The 17,652-nt window shown below is 33.7% G+C and overlaps 3 protein-coding genes across 8 annotated transcripts in view; 2 read left to right on the top strand and 1 right to left on the bottom strand.

Annotated features, from left to right (window-relative positions):
• Positions 1-3,943: 3,943 nt before the first annotated feature.
• Positions 3,944-6,150, top strand: LOC123878523 (probable DNA replication complex GINS protein PSF2). Its single transcript, XM_045925742.1, has 3 exons — positions 3,944-4,279; positions 4,797-5,067; positions 5,763-6,150. Exons 1-3 carry the CDS (start codon positions 4,035-4,037, stop codon positions 5,832-5,834), a joined length of 588 nt encoding a protein of 195 aa, XP_045781698.1. The 5' UTR covers positions 3,944-4,034; the 3' UTR covers positions 5,835-6,150.
• Positions 6,151-7,070: 920 nt separating this feature from the next.
• Positions 7,071-7,919, top strand: LOC123879525. Its single transcript, XM_045927291.1, has 2 exons — positions 7,071-7,361; positions 7,539-7,919. Exons 1-2 carry the CDS (start codon positions 7,071-7,073, stop codon positions 7,917-7,919), a joined length of 672 nt encoding a protein of 223 aa, XP_045783247.1.
• A 5,772-nt stretch (positions 7,920-13,691) lies between these two features.
• The window catches only part of LOC123878477 (TNF receptor-associated factor 4), a 115,304-nt gene continuing 111,343 nt past the window's right edge, over positions 13,692-17,652 (bottom strand). For all 6 annotated transcript variants that reach the window (XM_045925671.1, XM_045925679.1, XM_045925663.1 and 3 more), the window contains 2 exons: positions 16,163-16,423; positions 13,692-15,139 (listed from right to left, as the gene is read on the bottom strand). In XM_045925671.1, coding sequence (XP_045781627.1) covers positions 14,786-15,139; positions 16,163-16,423 — 615 coding nt within the window. In that variant the 3' untranslated portion in view covers positions 13,692-14,785. The remainder of the gene's footprint in view (positions 15,140-16,162; positions 16,424-17,652) is intronic.

Here is a 17,652-nt window from a genome sequence, read left to right as displayed (position 1 = left end):
GAATTTTCAAAAATACCGTCCTTCCCTCCCTTGAGGGGTCGCTTGAGGGAGTAAAATAGGGGTTCATAATTTGTGCAGTCCATATGGACGACGTCGCGGAAATAAGCTAGTAAAATATAAGTAATAAGTAAAACACATTTTAAAAATCCTACTCATCGCGAGTAGACACTGAATCAAAGCTTGAGACAAACAGTTTCTCAAGTAGAAAGTGAAATAACCCGAACTGGAAATAATATAGCTAGGAACGTAGCTAGTATGCATTTAAACCAAATGTTTACGATCCAAGTTATGAGATAGGAGCGGAGTTCGCAAGTTGTGAGGTCGCCGCAATCAATATTAAGTACTCATTGAATAATATCATTTAGTTAAGACAAGTTTTTTATAATATTATGTATCGTACTGTATCATTGTTTGGCAATCAGAAAGTGTACAATAGTAGCCAATTTGAATAAATGACTTTGACTTGGACTTAGACTTTGACAGTCATAAAAGTCAGTATCTAGTAGTAGTAGAAGTAGTGAAGCCCGTCGCTGGCTCACTACTGCGTACGGAGCTTCTCCCAGAATGAGAAGGGTTAGGCAATAGTATACCACACTGGCCCAGTGCGGATTGACAGACTTTACACACCTTTGAGAACATTATAGATGAAGATATCTCAGACATGCAGGTTTCCTCATGATGTTTTCCTTCACCGTCAAAGCAAGTGATATTATAAGTAATTGCTGTTTAGAATAAAATCCATACCTACTAATATTATAAATGCGAAAGTGTGTCTGTATGTCTGTTTACTACCTTTTCACGGCCCAACAGTTTAAACGATCCTGACTTAATTTGGTACAGGGTTAGTTTATATCCCGGGGACAGACATAGGCTACTTTTTATCACAGAAAATCAAAGAGCTCCCACGGGATTCCTAAAAACCCATCAGCTTAACCGATTTGAATGAAATTTGGTGCCGAGGTAGCTTGTGCACCTGTAATTGACATAGGCATTTTATCCCGGAAAATCAAACAGTTTCCATGGGATTTTTAAAAATCTAAATCCACGCGGCCGAAGTCGCGGGTATCCTCTAGTAGAATATATTTTATTCAAGTAAACTTTTACAAGTGCTTTTGAATCGTCAAAATAATTTGCAAAACCAAATGTTTTACGAAACCAAATGTTTACGAGCCGAGTTATGAGATAGGAGCGGAGTTTGCAAGTTGTGAGCCGGCCGCCGCTATCAACATTACTCATTTAATAATAAGCCAGAGAATATAAGGATTACCGAAGTTCGGTACAAAAAGAATATCATTATATTGCTGACTTAACAGGGATCTCTCCGTCACTTACTCCATACAATCGTAGTCCCAATTTCATTTGAATATTAAGCAACCAAAGTCCACGAAATTTTGCAGACATATTCTAGAAACTAGTATCTGTGCCTGTGGTGTTTTAGATTTTTCTAAAAATATGTAGTTTTAAAATTACAGGGGCTCAAAGATTTGTATATGAATTTTTAAGACCTCGTAACTTTGAAACCGAATCTTTTAACGGAAATCTGGAAACCACAGGCATAGATTAGTTCCCGGAACGTTTTTACAAAATTCCATTGAGTAAGGTTGGTTAGTATTCCAATGAGAGACGAACTGCGTTTGTATGGAGTGAGTGACGGAGAGACCCCTCTTAACTCCATAATTTAAACTAATACATATATGTATTACATTCTCCTAAGGGGCAAGCGACGGGTCTGCCTGGGAAATTCAAATTTTATTTTATTTTTCGCAACTTGTAAACTAATACGACAACGTAGGCTTATGGCACTTTAATTGCGGCAATGGCAGCATCATCCTCACAGGTTTATATAAAAATTTTTACTTGAAAGAGTAATTTGTGAGGTACAGTCGATACTAGAGCTAATTTCTTAAACTGGACCCTTTCAAGTAAAGATTTTTATATAAACCTGTGAGGATGATACTGCCATTGGCGCAATCAAAGTGCCATTAGCCTATTTCGTCGTATTAGTTTACAAATTGCGAAAAACCAAATAAAATTTGAAGTTCGCGGGCAGACCCGTCGCATCCACCTATCCCCGAATACTACAGCCGATAAATTACGTGAACGTAGTCGCGGGTAGAAGCTAGTTTCGTAATAATCTAAAATCCTAAATCGCAACACACGTTGGTACGTAACAATTGTCGTTAAATCTCTACGCGAACGGGTTGTTTACGATAACGGCAACACACGCTGAACGCAACCGCACTGTTGTGTAGCTTTCATCGCGGTTTAACCGCACTGTCTGATTACGAATTTCATTTTTAGAGTTCCGTATCCAAATGGTAAAAACGGAATCATATTTATGTTACTCTGCTGTCTGTCTATCTGTCTGACCGTCCGGTTCGCATGTCACAGGTTCCTTACAGCTCGTAGACGAAATGTTACAAACCTAAAAGTTTGGTATTTGGTGTAAGACGTTGACTCGATCCCAAAAAAACATGAAAAAGGAGCCGGATTTTTTATCCTAGCTGCTAGCATGTGGGATATCATTATTTAGAGCTCATAGAGTAGAGTACAAATATATTTTTATTTTATTTTTTATCTTAAAACATAAGGAAATGGAGGGCCATCAAAGTTGACAGTCTTAGACCATTTTTGTGACGAGGGCTATCTCAAAAACTAAACTAGTTAGGTATATGAATTAATTTATTATAATTTCTACATTGTCTTTGGTCTGGTCTGGTGGGCTTCTTTGGCTGCGGCTAGCTACCACCCTACCGGCAAAGCCGTGCCTCCAAGCGATTTAGCGTTCCAATATGATAACGCGTAGAAAACCGATCATTTTAGGTATTATTAGTATAATATAATATATAGTTAACCCGTTTTCATCTTAGACTACATCATCACTAACCACCAGATGAGATCAGTCAGTCAGTCTAGAACGCGAATAAAAAAAAAAAATCGCCAAACGAATTTTCTTATTGAAAATGTAAGGCCAGCCTTATCTAATTACTGTGCAAATCATGCCCGCGTGGAATCATGCCAAGAATACTGGCTGCATTTCCGTACTAGACAGCCAGGCTGAACCTTTGCGCAAAATTTGTAATAATGCTAGTTGAAGCTGTTCCACAATAAAAATAAGTCTCAGTCGGAGACCTTCAGACCCTCTGTGACGGCGACCACCATAAATAACAGCCGTCGGAATTGTCAACCGGCCACCCTAATTTACTGCTAGTAATTAGGAGTTTGCACTTTGCCAAAACGATTTGCATCGATCGCCTCAAGTTTCAACCTTCTTTATTGTTATTATGCCGACAGACGCAAGTTCCACTAGATACCTATTTACTTTTTATTAGGAAAAGTGTTTAATTTATCCAAGGGAAAAGTACCTAGGTGGTGACTGGTCATAAATCTAGGTACTGAAAGTTAAAATAGTAGTTTTAAAACTTTACCGCCCTCAAATGACAAAAAGTACTAAATATAAAAAAATTGCAAGGAACTGTAAAGATTGACTGAATATATTTTCATTTTAAGAATCATTTACCTATTATTTTTATATGGAATGTTTTACTTTAATCATTGATTACAATTAATTATTTTTCGACACTAGAATTTAATAGAACATATTATGCGAATTTTTATTTTTGTTGAAAATGTCATCTAGCGGATAACGTAAAAACTTTTTCCTCTAACATGAGGTGTTGACGTAAAGTTACAACTTGACAATAGGTGGCAGTGTTTGAAAATTTTACACAAAAATTCAAAATAATTAAAATTATCAATCGGTAAAAGTCAGTTTAATTTTGTTAAGTTTTTTTTTATGGTTTTTTTATTACTAAAAAAAAATCAATTTACTTGTTACTATACAGAAAAGCTAGAGTCCAAGGACAAATTATTTAAAAAAAAATGTTGTTGATGGTCAACGTCAATGTCAAAACGACAGTAATTCCCGCGCATTTTCATTTCTTTTGTTTTGATTGTGAATTTAACTTTGATAATTTTTTTTTTCAGGTTTACTTTAGCAATTTTGCAAAGCTTTATTTTTTATTAACTTTGCTATGGATCCATACGAAATCGAGTTCATAGGCGAGAACAGAATAGTAAGCATAATACCAAACTTTTCGAACGACAAAATATTTCTGATTTGCGGTGAATTTGGACCGTTCCGAGCTGGTCTGCCCATGAACGTGCCGCTCTGGCTGGCTGTGATGCTGAAGCAGAAGCAGAAATGCCGATTGGTTCCACCAGACTGGATGGATATGGATGTTTTGGAGAATATCAAAGAGGAAGAGAAGAGATCGAGGTAGGTCCCTACTCTTTCCCTAATTTGTTTCACTTTGTAACATTTGTAGTTTGCTACCGATACGCTGATTTATTTTTCTATGAACTGCCTATATATTTTGTTCTCTACCAACAAGTTGTTCGTAAAAGTTTTAAAATGTAAGTAAGATGTACTCAATATGTTCATAAAACAAGAAATCAACAACTCAAGTCAAGCTAGAGTATCTACATCACCGAACACCAGTTCTTCTCCCATAATGAGAACGGGTTAGGGAATCCACCACTCTGGCCAAGTACAGGTTAGCAGACATCTTTAAGAGCTTACAAAGAACTCAGGCGTGTAGGATTCCTTATGTTATAATTTATTCCACCGTTAAAACAGGTGATGTATTTTAATTGCTTAAATCATACTATAACTCCAAAAAGTTGGTGGTGCATCATAACGATCAAACCTCAAACCCTGCAGTAGCAGTGATAGCCTTGGCTAATGGTTAAGATATTATTTTAGTTAACAGAAAAACATAATCTACTCATTCCAGGTTCTTCACAAAAATGCCAAACGAACACTACATGGTGGAAGCCAAGTTGATCCTAGGCACAGCGTCCGAGGACATTCCCCGTGCCGCGGAGATCAAAACTATTATCAAGGACATTTGGGACATCCGCATGTCCAAGTTGAGGACTTCCATGGATGCTCTCATGAAATCTGGTGGTTCTTATGGTAGACTTGATCACTTGACCATGATGGAGATTAATTCAGTGAAGCCTATACTGCCAGCGGCTATGGATGAGCTTTATAGGATCAAAAAGGTATTATTTAATCCCTTGATGGCCTAGTGGGCATCTGCTTCCTATTTGGGAGGTTGTTGGTTCAATCCTGGGTCCACACATCTAACTTTTCAGAGTTATGTGTGTTTTGGTAATTAAATATCACTGTTTTTTAGTAAGGGATACCTGCATGCCTGATAGTTCTCCATAATGTTCTTACAGGTGTGTAAAATCTGCCAATCTGCACTTGGCCAGCATGGCGGGCTATACTCATTCTGAGAGGAGACCTGTGCTCTGTAGTGGACTGGCGATGGGTTAATCATGATGATGATTTATAGGGAATAAATTAATTTTAATTAATTAATATTCCCTTAGTAATAAGTAGCCTATGAATGCAGGCTATATTTGTGTGAAATTTAATTTTCAGTATTAAACAGACAGACATGCTTTCACAATCTTAGTATAAATGGATTCCTCCTATTTATCAACTCAGTGCAGGCTCACTATTGAGTATGGGGTCTCCTCTCAGAAAAGAAAGGTTTAAACTTTAAACCGTACCACCGTCCACCACACTGACCCATTTGTTGTTGAATTTGATGTTGTCTATCCATCTACATCTATCGGTTTTTCGAATTTCATGCCCTCCCCATTGGCACTTTAGCTTCGCAACCCATAGAGCTTTGTCAGTTACTCTGGTCTATCAACTTAATACTCATTTCTTATTATTTAATTTTCAGATGACCAGAAAACAGGCACCCAACTTGAACACCTCTATCTTCAGCCAGTCGGGAAGCTCACAGAATATCTGATCATAGATTCAAAAATAACTACAATGGTTTATTTGGATAATTCAACTCACAACACCATAAGGCTGAGTGGTCCATGCCAAGTAAAATAGTTGTTTTGATGGTTTTTCTAAGGTGCATCCACATATTATATTGCTGGGTTCTGTTCTTGTACATGTCTAGATGCACTAGGAAAGGTTAGTTGCTATTTTTTTCATAAAAGATAAACAAAAAGTTGAATAGTCTAATAACTAGATGTAAAATCACTTGTGATACTGTGATTTATAAGTTAGCTAGGTTTTAATAAAGTATTTTTGATTAAAGTGTTTGCCTTTGTTTAGAGAATTGTTTGACTGTTACCTGTTTGGTTTTGAAGTCTGCTAAAACTGGGCCAGCTTGACAGCCTACCCTAAACCCTTATTATTCTGAGAAACCCGTGCTCATTAGTGAGCCGGCGAAGGGTTGATCATGATGATGTTACTATTATAGTTATAGTTAATAGGTATCATGTAATGTAATATATTAGGCTAATGAATAACACAATTAATTAATTGCATTATCTTATTATGTCATCAGTGCAGTAGAACACTAGCTTTTCAGGTCATATAGTATTGGAATTTGTAGTGCAGTTTGATAACTAATAGTAATAAACTATAACTAAGGAGAGGGCGCTGCAGCGAACAGTGAAACATTAGCTCCGCGTAAAAATATTTTAAATATACAATTAATGCAATTTAGTTGTTCTTATTGTGTTAAATATGTAAATCTTTGTGCAACTCATAAGTGGAAACGTTTGCAAAAGTACATATTTCCAGGAACTATGAAAATTTCCGTGTTTTAGTGCCACCCATTCGGACTTCAATATACACAAAAAAGACTGAGTGGAAGTGATCACAAAGCGAAAAACAATACGCGATTAGTGGCCTACATGTATTATAAACTGATAAAATAAAGGAAAAGTTCATAAAAGTGGATTGCAAAAGTGTTAAATATCACGAAAATAACAATTATTCTAAATCTGTACAAACACAACTTTTTGAGGGTGCGCAAAAATAAAAACAGTGACAATTCAACGGTCAAACGCAGTTAAACAAAGCGGACAAAAATTTCGTCATATCAGTTATCAACGACTTTGGCTCAGCGGTCGAACGATCGGATCATCGCCACCTAAAATCGACATCTACGCTGGTTCGTAACCAGGTCCGGAATTTCTTAAGTTTTTTTTATTTATTTTTTATTTTTTTATTTTTACTTTACAAAATGTCGAACTTCGAGCAACTGTTACGCGAGCTTAGATGCGACATCAGAAAAGATTCGGAGGAGTCACTCAGAATAGTGGAAGAGCGAATCACAAAAAGTATTAACGAAAATATAGATACAAAATTCGAAGACATTCAAGCGCAGATTGAAATAATAAAGAAGAACAATAACGAGCAAAATGAGAGGATTCTTGCAATAGAAAAACAGATGAAATGCAGGAATATAATATTTTTTGGAGTTGAAGAAGGGGAAAAATCTTATAAAGAATTAGAAAACAAAATAATAAATATAGTAAAAACAGAAATAAAGGTGGATTGCAACAGTAACGAAATTGAAATAACAAGAAGGATGGGGAAAAAAGCAGAAAATAAAATAAGACCTATAGTAGCCACTTTTACAACTTATGGCAAAAAGATTTCTATTCTCAAAAATAAACAGCACCTTAAAAACAAAACAATTTATTTGAAGGAAGACTATCCAAAACAAATATTGGAAAAAAGAAAACAGCTTCAAGACCAATTGCAACAAGCACGAAATGAAGGAAAGTTCGCATATCTACGCCAGGATAGGCTAATAATACATGAACCAAATAAAACTCGAAAGAATGCTGAAAGTACAAATAGTCAAAGTTCTAGGAAGAGAGAATTGGAGTCTACCCCTCCGAGTCAAATGAGCAATCCTTATGCTCAAGTAAATCAACCTTCATCAAATTATCACATGGCAAAGAAAAATAAACATAAGAGGAATACCCAGAATAAGGGGCAAAGCTCCATGAATAGTTTTCTACAAAAACCACCAGCACCAAAAATATTTACTGCAGTCACACTCGATGAGGAATGCGATGAATAGTAATTACCACAGCCCCTCCATCCAGTATAAACCCTGCTGCCCACTCAGCACAATTTACATAACAAGCAATAAGAAGAAAAACTTTTAAGAAAAACAGTCTCCCAACCCGGCTGGTCACCGTGGGAGAGCTAGACCAATACCCTCCAGTCATAAGAGCTTTTAGATTGGATAATACAAGTATGAATTATAATAAAATACCTACATAACAAAAATAAATAAAAAATAAGTCGATCGTAAAAAGGAACACAACAAAGAGTATATATAATAAAAATTTCCTATTCCTATTATTTCATAACATTAGTATTATTATTTCTATAAATTGAGTATGAATGTAAGAAAAGTTAGTAAAATTACGCAACCAAAGACAGAGAAATATGGATATGACTGGAGGAGGCCTTCGTCCAAAATGGGCGTACTGAAACGAAATGTGAAAGGAGAAAAAGAAACTTACCTATTAAAATATGAAAACAAGTAGTAATATGAAATAGTAATAATATGTACTCATTTAAAAATGTAAATATATAATAAGAAAATTAGTAATTAAAAAAAAAATAACTAGTGATGTATAAAAAAAAAAAATATATAAATGTAAATTAGTATTATTAATAGGATAAGTCTTGTTTATGTACTACATTTTATATACTTAAGATAGAAAATCTAGTACTTATTAACATAAAATGTAATGATTGCAAAAATGTTTCAGTAAATAAAGGCTATATTATTATTATTATTATTATTATTATAGTAATAAACTATAAATTACTAGTAATATGTTGCTAATTAACTAAATTGAAATGTTAAATATATCATTAATTATGTTCTTACTTGCAACATTATTGTTTATTAACTGGATCTATTTTATGTTTTTAAACATTTATTTATCATGGATTTTCTAAGCCCAATATAGGGTGTTAGATAACCATGATATTGTTTACGATCATTAATATAAAAAACTATTCGATCCTTGAATGGAAATATCTAACTGAATAATTTAATACCTCTCACCAAGTTGTTGTATTCCCAAAGTGGTTTTTCAATATGGTGTAAAGTTGAAACGATTTTTAATGTCGCCATCAACTTGAAAATACAACATTGAGTAAGTCTCATAAATATTTTAAGAAATTGTATTTTAAACATTTTTTTTTTAATTTTGAAAGTGTAAAAAGCAAAAAAATGTGATTTTTAAAACGTCCGACACTAATTTTACCACAACTTTCGTGCTAGATATCGAATTTATTTATTTAAAAAAAGAGGCAGTTAAAATATCTATTTATCTATTCATTAGATAAAGTATCTATTGGTTTTGGAGCCAAACCAAGTTCCAAATACCTGCTGCACAAAAGGGGATTATTTCAATAAAAGATTTGTTACGAAAGAAAAAAATATATTTTTCATCTTAATATCAAAATCATCATGTACATTGTTTCCCTTAACAATTAACGCGTAAACGCAACTTTGACTTAACAACTAATCTTAAATGAATTTGTTAGTCTCATTTCTGTTACGGCTACCATGAATTTGAAAGTCTGCATAAAATATTTCTATGACAAATTTTAAACTTACCATTAACCATTACTAATTAACCATTTTAACTTTAAACGTTACGTTGTAACATGTGTCATAAAAATATTGTACACAGGCGCTCGCGAATACTAGGCCTGCATTTTTCCTTCGCTGATGTCGGTTGCGTACGTCGGTCACGCGTACAGTAACAAAATGTGTATTGAGATTCTGGCAATACTGATTGTGGTGTAGCATACCTATATGGAAACTCTTCCAGTATTAATTCTTAAGCCTTATAAGATCGGTATTTTGACTTTAACTCAAACTTAAGACAATTAGAACGAGACAATGTTAAGTCGCTGACATAGAGATATAAGGTCCCTGATATAAATCTGTCTCATTTTAACTTTTAGTAAAGTCTGGGCAAAGTCAAAATACACTCTATAGATCTGTCTAAGACTCAAGTAGGTACTATACCTAGCCTACCAGGCTGAGCTGAGCGAAGGAGGTAGGTGGCCAGCGAATTGAATCGCTGACATGAGTAGGTGAAGCTGAATGAAGGGACGACGAAGCGAATCTGCCAGTCACATCATCATACAGTTAGTACGCGCGACCGACATCAGCGTAAGATAAATTCAGGCCAGTGCGAAAAACTTGTAGCCCCATACCAAGGTACTTAAATAGACAAAATCGCAAAACCACTAACCTAGCTAGGTTAACTAGATTCTAGATACAAAACTGAAACTTATAGCGACTTCTGTACATTATATTTTATGGTAATAGAACAATAACATTTTTTTTTCAAGTCAAGACCTGTCTTGCAAGATTAAAGAAAAATTTACTCTGCATGCGAAATAAAAGGAAAAAAGACAAGCTTTTAAGGATGTTGAGAATCTATGCAAAATCAAAGTTATGTAAATCAATTAATTAATTAAAAGAAACAAGAAAATACCCATCTACACATATTTAATATGTTTAACTCAATCAATATTTTCAAATGTTTGCTCTTTTTCTCTGGCTGACTGATAAGATAACTGGCCAAAAATATGTGTTTTGCTTGCAACTATCAGACTGTATAATGCTATGCTCAGCATTTAAAAAAAAAAGTTCTGCAATAAAAAATCAACCTGTCTTGACATTTGCGACTTCAGCAAAAAAAAAATGATGAGTTAAAAGTACCTACTTTATTTTTTCTTCTATTTCGAATGCAGAGTGCAGAAATATAAATTTTTAAAGATTGGATTTATTTTCTTCACACAAAAAGAAATTTCCAATCAGCATTAATCATTGTATTAATATTCGTATTTAGGTATATTTGTTAATAATCAACTTAAACTGAACAAAACCGGACTTAAAGTAATCTTTTTTCTGGAATGTAACATTACAGTTGAGATAATTATTATAAATCGATAGCAAGCGTTTTTGAGAGATCCGAAGATAGAGAAAATTTTATATTGGACACACCGAAAAACATTTTTTTTTACAATTATTATTAAAAAAATTATATAAACCGAGAATATATTTTTGGAAAAATAGTAAAAATTTACAAAGGCAACCGCGAATTAAAGATTCTATACACTTTGCACTGAATAGATGATGAAAACGATCATTTGGCTATAGGTATAGCGCATAACTGATTACGCGTTGGTAGAATTTGAGCGTCGAAATACTTCGGCGTTAAAGTAAAATAGACCTTATCCACCTTGTTTCAAAGATCAAGTTTGTCCAAACATCTACAACTAGCGCTCCAAACGGAAACCGAGAAGTTAAAATCGGTGTTATACAATTTTGAGCTCTAAATCAAGGTTAATTAGGCCTACTTTACTTCATCCTTATTGTGTTTCAACCAAAGTTGGTGAGATATAAAATCTACTAACCCTCCTGCTAGTAATTAGAAAATTACATTGTTTTCATTATTACTTTGTTAACGTGCGAAGGCGATATAAATAGGGGTGTAACATGAGTTAGGTACATATTTTTTTCATTTTACACAAAATATATATTTATATGCTTATAAGAAAAAATCTAAATATAAACAGCTAAGCCGTGTTCATTTGTTTAGCGTTGAAAAACTTTGCCGACAAAATGTACAATAATAGTTATTGCTTCCGCAAAGTAATCAAAAACACTTTGGTCTAACTCCAGCTTGTAAACACAGAAATAAAAGTACAGTAAAGTTGAGATCTATTGAGCGGACTTTGACTTTGCTCTAACTTAAGACACTGTTGAAAGGAGACAGCGTTATATCACTGTCTCGTTTTAACTTAAACTTAAGTCTAAGCAAAGTCAAAGTACCTACGTTATATAGATCTCAGCCTAAGATTAGTTCTTCCTCTATTTACAACAATATTTTAAGATTAAAGGTCACAGAAGTATTTTTTTTTGAAAACAAATTTTGTGTTATGAATCCATCTTATTTGGAAAAAAGTTTCAATTTAAACAATAGTAACTACTACGAACTAAGTAAAAGTACATTAAAAAAATCGAACGGAAAATAAACAAAATTGATGACTAAGTATTGAAGCTAAAGTTATAAAAGTACCAATTATACTTATAATTATTTTATGATTTTATTTAACATTGTAATTATTGGCGTCACTCAGAAAAGCAGGTATTATTTAAATATTTTTATCGAATTATTGGATGTCCTCTCCAAAACCAACACAAAAAAAACACAAGTTTAATGTGCAAGGTTATCCGAGAGTTTTAATCTAAACAAACTAATGCCAAAATAAATAATTTAATTAGAGCGTGATTGCTATCACAACATCTAATTATTCAGTTCACAATCCAAATACCGAAAATATGCGATATCGCCCCGAATCTCGGAAGGAGACTAAACTACAACCTTCGAAACACCCGTATTTATGCAAGTTCAATCTTGTTGGCCTCCTAGCAACAGATTGTATGACATCGAATGAGCCAAATATCGATTTTATCAAAAAATAATATAAAATTATTAATTTATCTAATGCAGGTAGCATTAGATAAATTAATAATTTTATATTATTTTTGACAACTCAAATCAATTTTTAAAAATAACCTTACAGTTCGGCCGTCCTGAATTTAACACGTCCTCGTGTTTCTAATCAATCTTGTCATGTCAGTCGCGGGCTTCCTTGCCCTAAGTCAAATCCAAATCATGGGCTATCCTGCCCTCCGTCAAATCATTAAAACCTACCCTTGAACTGCCGAACTCTCAGTTTTAATATCAAGTCAACAATAAATTCAAACGACTAACTTCCCATTCGATGTATACAAAATCTGAACCACTTATTGCAAGTTACTTTCCACTTCACAAAAGACTAAATTCTTAAAAAAAACAAAAAATTTTAATCACCAAATCAAACTCAATTAAAATTTTAATCAAATGTGGGTTGTTTAAAAAAAGATACCAAAGCGAAATTAAGGCAACGTGAGACACGTCCCACTTCTGAATTATTGGCGTCACTCAGAAAAGCAGGTATTATTTAAATATTTTTATCGAATTATTGGATGTCCTCTCCAAAACCAACACAAAAAAAACACAAGTTTAATGTGCAAGGTTATCCGAGAGTTTTAATCTAAACAAATAATGCCAAAATAAATAATTTAATTAGAGCGTGATTGCTATCACAACATCTAATTATTCAGTTCACAATCCAAATACCGAAAATATGCGATATCGCCCCGAATCTCGGAAGGAGACTAAACTACAACCTTCGAAACACCCGTATTTATGCAAGTTCAATCTTGTTGGCCTCCTAGCAACAGATTGTATGACATCGAATGAGCCAAATATCGATTTTATCAATCTACCTGCATTAGATAAATTAATAATTTTATATTATTTTTGACAACTCAAATCAATTTTTAAAAATAACCTTACATAATGTTAAATAAAATGACTTTAAGTTCTTTTAATTAGAAAAAAAAAACATTTTTTTTTATAATAACTCCTGTGACATTATCTGTATCTTAAAGAATAATATACATATTATATACAATACTTTTTATTTGGATAAATTATTTAGTTTAGTTTAGAAAATATATACAAAGATCTGCCGACAAAACAAATCTAAACACATTTCAAAGATTTTTCTCTCATATGCGCTAATTTTTTCCCCCAAAATTGTTTCATCCTGATGCTCAGGAAGGTTTAAAAGTTTGCGGGTAGTTAAATAAACCAATGGTATCACAAAGCTGAATTTGAATTCTTTTTTTCTACAATATTTGTACAACAATTTTAGTATAAAATGACGGCAATAATATTGCATTTGGGGGGGGGGGGGGGGGGGGAATATTATAAAAGTTCAAATCCACTTTTTGGAAGTTCGTGCATTTTTCAAAGTGCCTTTAATATTCTCTGAAGGCCAACAAAAATGCAACAGAACGTTATAAGCTGGCAACACACAATTTTTGCAGTGTCCTATAAAAATGTGTGTATTATAAATTAATAATACCTATTTATTACAATATGGCACTAGTTGTATGACAAATCTTATCAGGTAATTTTATACAGGACCTTAAGCAATATTAATTATATGTAACTATATATTTTTGACATTTTGTTGCATGAAAAAAATTACAAAAACGTGACAAGCGACAAATAAGACATAAGATTGTTTTAACTTTTGAGTAACTTTTAATAGACGGGGATAATTAATTATTTACTCCCAGTATTGACGTAAATTCCCTAAAAGCCCTGTATTATTATTTGACAAAAGAGAAAAATCCTTCGAAAGTGTTTAAACCGTTATTTTCTTCAAACGGCAATGAAACTCAAGAGATCTTCAGTGAAAGGATAACAATGCAGCGTTTGCGCTTCTTATAGAACTACAAAACTAAATATTTACAAGTGTTTAACCAATTTGAAGTTAAATATTATGATAGAAAAAAATTTGAGGGTATGTCAAACAAAAATGATGAATTGGTAGTTATTACTTAGATACAATATTTTTTTCGAATGAATTCCATTCACAAAAAGTTCAATAGAAACCAAAATTCCAGAAAAATAGTTTGAAACGTTCAATTTCAAATATTCAAGTAAATTAATTAAGTAATTATTATGGAGTTATATATTTTTAATTTAATTTAGTCAATCACCAAAAAAAAATACAGATAGATACATCAAGAATCTTATTAATTTTTGGCAGTAAGACTCAACTAACATATCAGTCTCTTATGAAGGCCATTTTAAATTAGTTCTCCGCTCAACTCAAAAACGTTCAAAATGCCCGCAACAACTCTAAAAATAGTACCTAATTGAATATATTTACAAAACTTAGAAACTATGACTTTTAAATTATCTAATACTAAATAACAGTGACTTTTTGATTGTGCGTTGATGCACCATATCATTTTTAGCACGAGGATTTAAAGTTTTAAACAGCTACGATTTTGCTCGGGTCGACCTTAACCCTAAGGAACATAACGTCGTCTTTCACAAAATTCCTCTTTTTGAGCATCTCGTGTGAAACGAACCTTGGGAACCCGAATCCTAACGCATCAGGTTCCTTTGACGGTCTCTGGAAGTTCTTCCATGTGGGGTCTGGGACGAAGCTCTCGACTATATTGCATGCTCTGTCTGGACTGGAGCTTTGGTCGAAGAGAGTGAAAGAGACGGTATGAGCGAAGGGCCAACGCAATAGGGCGTCATACTCGCCGGGTAAGATCTTGATGTATACTGACATGTGGGTCGCCTCGCCTGCTCCGTTGCCGTTCAAGAAAAGTGACGCCTGTAAAAGAAAAGAAAAATACCACTGTTATTGAAGAACTATATTGAAGATTAATGTATATCACCCTTATAATATTACGTCTCAGCAGCACCAAAAAATTAAATAAAACTAATTGTGAATTTTCAACAAAATTAGTTTACAGGGAAAACCCAAAACAGCACTTTCTTTCGCCGCGCAGGCAGCGAAAAGGTTCATTAATTTTATTTCTATTTAATAAGTAGGTATACTTGATCAATTTTAGTAATTGCTTGGCGTGGGGGTATTCATACTTCTAATGAAGTTCGAAAAATTATGTGCAATCCTATGATGCAATTCAGAAATTATGATACTGACAAACGGACGGACGGACAAATGTTAATTCACCCAAGTAGACTAGAAGATCCCACTTTGCTCGATCAAAAATAAACGTAAAATGGACGACCTAAATAGAAAGTACCCAACCTAAAACTCGACTAAGAATAATTTGAATCACTTTTCTCTGATCTTAATCTCTAACTACCCCACAGTTACATAAAGACATTAACATCCTCAAACAAAACATAACCTTGATAGCTTTATATTCAAAAATAGAGACGCGAAAGTATATTTATGGGGTATGGGGGCGCACTGCGATGCGAGGTGACTAAGCGATACTAATTCCGAGTGTAGTGGGTTAGTCACACAATATTATTCACAGGTATAAATAAACCGTGCACTTTGTTTACAAACAAAAGCTCCGCGTGTCACTTTGTGATTTACCGCGAAAAGTGTGCACTAACTAATATCTTAAAAATATTGAAAAAATCGTTTAAAACACTGTTCGTTCGTATTCGTCAAGTAGAAAACACTTATTCAGAATTTCAACAAGAAAACGTAACTAACATTTCTCATCGGTAAAAATGGTCCTTCGAACCAGATCTCTAACTTCAACTAGCTGCTAGCTGATACTTAGATTGATATAATTAAATTAAATCATTAACTCAAATTGGGTCATAATGTACTCTTTCTGATTACAATTTATTTAGATATAATGACTAAACATACCTGCAACTTATATCCATATTGACTTGTATAAAAAGCGGGTGAAGTTAGCTCGACGCCATCTTTGCATTTGGCCTCCGCCATCTTGGCCGCCCAGTCGCTGATGCGCCACACTAAGGCGCCTGTGTAGTTGACCGACAGTCGCGCAACTGCCGCTCGAAGCGACTCCAGTTGCCGCGCTTGACGGGTGGCCAATGCGGAGACCAGGGCAAGGTGTTGTTGTGAACTTTCTTCTGTATGCCTTTCTAGCGCTTGCCTTGTACCCTGTGAAAGAAAAATGTACATAAGTACAAATAAAATTCATTTAAGTCGAGTTGCGCCTATCTGATAAAATTTGTGCTGAAGTTAATTTTCCTATGTCCTTATCAATCCTAGAATTACAAACTTATCGAAAAGTAACATTAAAAAAACTAAACCAGACTAAGCTGCTGAAATGACTATTTTTGGTGAAGAAATATATTTATTTCTGTAGCATACTGATGTATAAATTGGTCTCTTAATTTATATAAGGCCCGTATCATAAAATTATATAAATATTTATTGGCAAATAAATTATTACACAAGTTGGATATTTTGCTCATAAAAACCAGACTCTTAGGTTGAAACCTATAGAGCGCACTTTGACTTTGCTTAGACTTAAGTTCAGTTAAAACGAGACAGGTTTATGCCAGCGGTATAACGCTGTCTCGTTTTAGAAGTGTCCTAAGTCTGAGGAAAGTCTATAGATCTCAGCCTTAGTTTCATTTTCAGTTAGACATTTTACTTTAATAAATCCTTGCGTGCAATGAATTTAAAATTGTTAGGTAAAAGTAGACCAGAATAAAACAAAATAAGGATTTATCCCTAGATGGTAGCAATCGACATTAATTTTTACCTAAGTAACAAGAATATTACCTAAGCATATGTACTTATTACATCTTAAGTAATATACATAATTTATATTAATCACGCCCCCGCGCGTTTCAATATATAAGTAAGTAAGCACTCTATAGCAAGTTTATTGCATAATCGTAAGCATAATAAACATAGATCGATGTCAACGACTCTGTTTACTTAATCAATTACTTTATCCGATATTGTGTACATTCCTCTTAATGCAGTACGATTAACTATTAATTGTTTATCTCGTGTTACTTACTGCCCTATCTTAAGAGGGTTCTCTCCGTCACTCGTTTCATACAATCGTAGTTCCAATTTCATTTGAATATTAAGCAACCAAAGTCCATGAAATTTTGCAGACATATTCTAGAAACTAATATCTATGTCTGTGGTTTTCCAGATTTCTGTTAAAATATTCGGTTTCAAAGTTACGCGGTCTTAAAAGTTTACATACAAATCTTTGAGCCCCTGTAATTTTAAAACTTCATATTTTTAGAAAAATCTAAAACACCACAGACACAGATATTAGTTTCTAGAATATGTCTGCAAAATTTCATGGACTTTGGTTGCTTAATATTCAAATGAAATTGGAACTACGATTGTATGAAACGAGT

Source organism: Maniola jurtina, chromosome 3 (assembly GCF_905333055.1).
Source record: "Maniola jurtina chromosome 3, ilManJurt1.1, whole genome shotgun sequence".
NCBI lineage: Eukaryota > Metazoa > Arthropoda > Insecta > Lepidoptera > Nymphalidae > Maniola > Maniola jurtina.
Note: the sequence above shows the minus strand (reverse complement) of the source record. Positions and strands in the feature narration are given on the sequence as shown.